Source organism: Anarrhichthys ocellatus, unplaced genomic scaffold, assembly GCF_004355925.1.
Source record: "Anarrhichthys ocellatus isolate YVR2014 unplaced genomic scaffold, GSC_Weel_1.0 scaffold78, whole genome shotgun sequence".
NCBI classification, from domain to species: Eukaryota; Metazoa; Chordata; class Actinopteri; order Perciformes; family Anarhichadidae; genus Anarrhichthys; species Anarrhichthys ocellatus.
The window spans coordinates 3,013,287-3,014,439 of record NW_022280108.1 but is presented as its reverse complement, the minus strand read 5'-3'; the positions used below and the strand labels follow the sequence as shown (position 1 = coordinate 3,014,439).

Sequence of the window (1,153 nt, the reverse complement as noted above, 5' to 3'; positions counted from 1 at the left end):
ACATGTAATGGTATTTTTTTCCATTGCAGGATCAATTCTTCTACTTATGTGAAGCGTACTTTGTCCATCTACTGTTGAGACTGAAAGGTTAAAAAGCACCTTCATATCATAGCAGTATCTTTTTCTTTTCTTGTTAGATTTTCATTTCTTTCATTATGTCTGTCATTAATGGTTTCCTTTCTCTTGTTTTATTTTTTGCATTGCACAGATGGAGAACTACACGTACAACAGCGTCACTCTTCAGCTCGAGGGGTTGAGGGTCACCAAGACTAGTAAGTACCCTGTCTTCGTATTTCTGCTCTTTGCCTACGTGTTCATCTTAATCACCAACGTGGGCATTGTGATCTTGATATGGACGGAGAGAAGCCTCCACCAGCCCATGTACCTCCTCTTCTGTAACCTGTCCATAAACGACGTCATGGGAAACTCTCTCCTGGTTCCGCGGTTGCTGGCGGACCTCCTGGTGCCCCCCTCCGAGCGCCTTATTCACTACTACGAGTGTCTGATGCAAGCTTTCACCACACACATGTTCAGCACCAACGCTCACACTGTGCTCATGATTATGGCGTTTGACAGATATGTGGCCATCAGTAATCCCTTGCGATATAATACGATAATGACCAACAGAATGGTGATGAAGCTGACAGTTTGTGCCTGGGGAGTGGCACTTGTTTTGGTCGGGATTCTACTCGGTCTGACCATACGACTGAACAGATGCAGGACTTTGATCACAAATCCTTACTGTGACAACGCCTCACTGTTTAAACTCTCCTGTGAGAGTGTGTTGATTAATAACGTCTATGGCCTCACTTTCACTATAGTCCTGCTCTCGTCCTCTATCGGCAGTATAATCATCACCTATTCCAAAATCACAGCAGCCTGCCTGACTAGTAAGAGCAAGTCTTTGAACAGTAAAGCTTTGAAGACCTGCAGCACTCATCTGTGCCTGTATCTGATCATGTTGATCAGTGGGTTGATCCTCATCACCCTACACCGCTTCCCCCAGTACACAGAGTACAGAAAGATTTCAGCCATTCTCTTTAACGTTGTTCCCGGCAGCCTCAACCCTGTTATCTACGGGCTGCAGTCCCAAGAAATACACAAGTGCTTGTCAAATATATTCAAACTGAAAAAAGTTACGCCATCGTTTTAA

General features: G+C 44.5%; 1 protein-coding gene across 1 annotated transcript; it reads left to right on the top strand.

Moving 5' to 3' along the window:
- The first annotated feature begins 205 nt into the window (after positions 1-205).
- LOC116398101 (putative olfactory receptor 52L2) lies at positions 206-1,153 on the top strand. The gene has a single exon (XM_031874140.1). It carries the CDS (start codon positions 209-211, stop codon positions 1,151-1,153), a length of 945 nt encoding a protein of 314 aa, XP_031730000.1. The 5' UTR covers positions 206-208.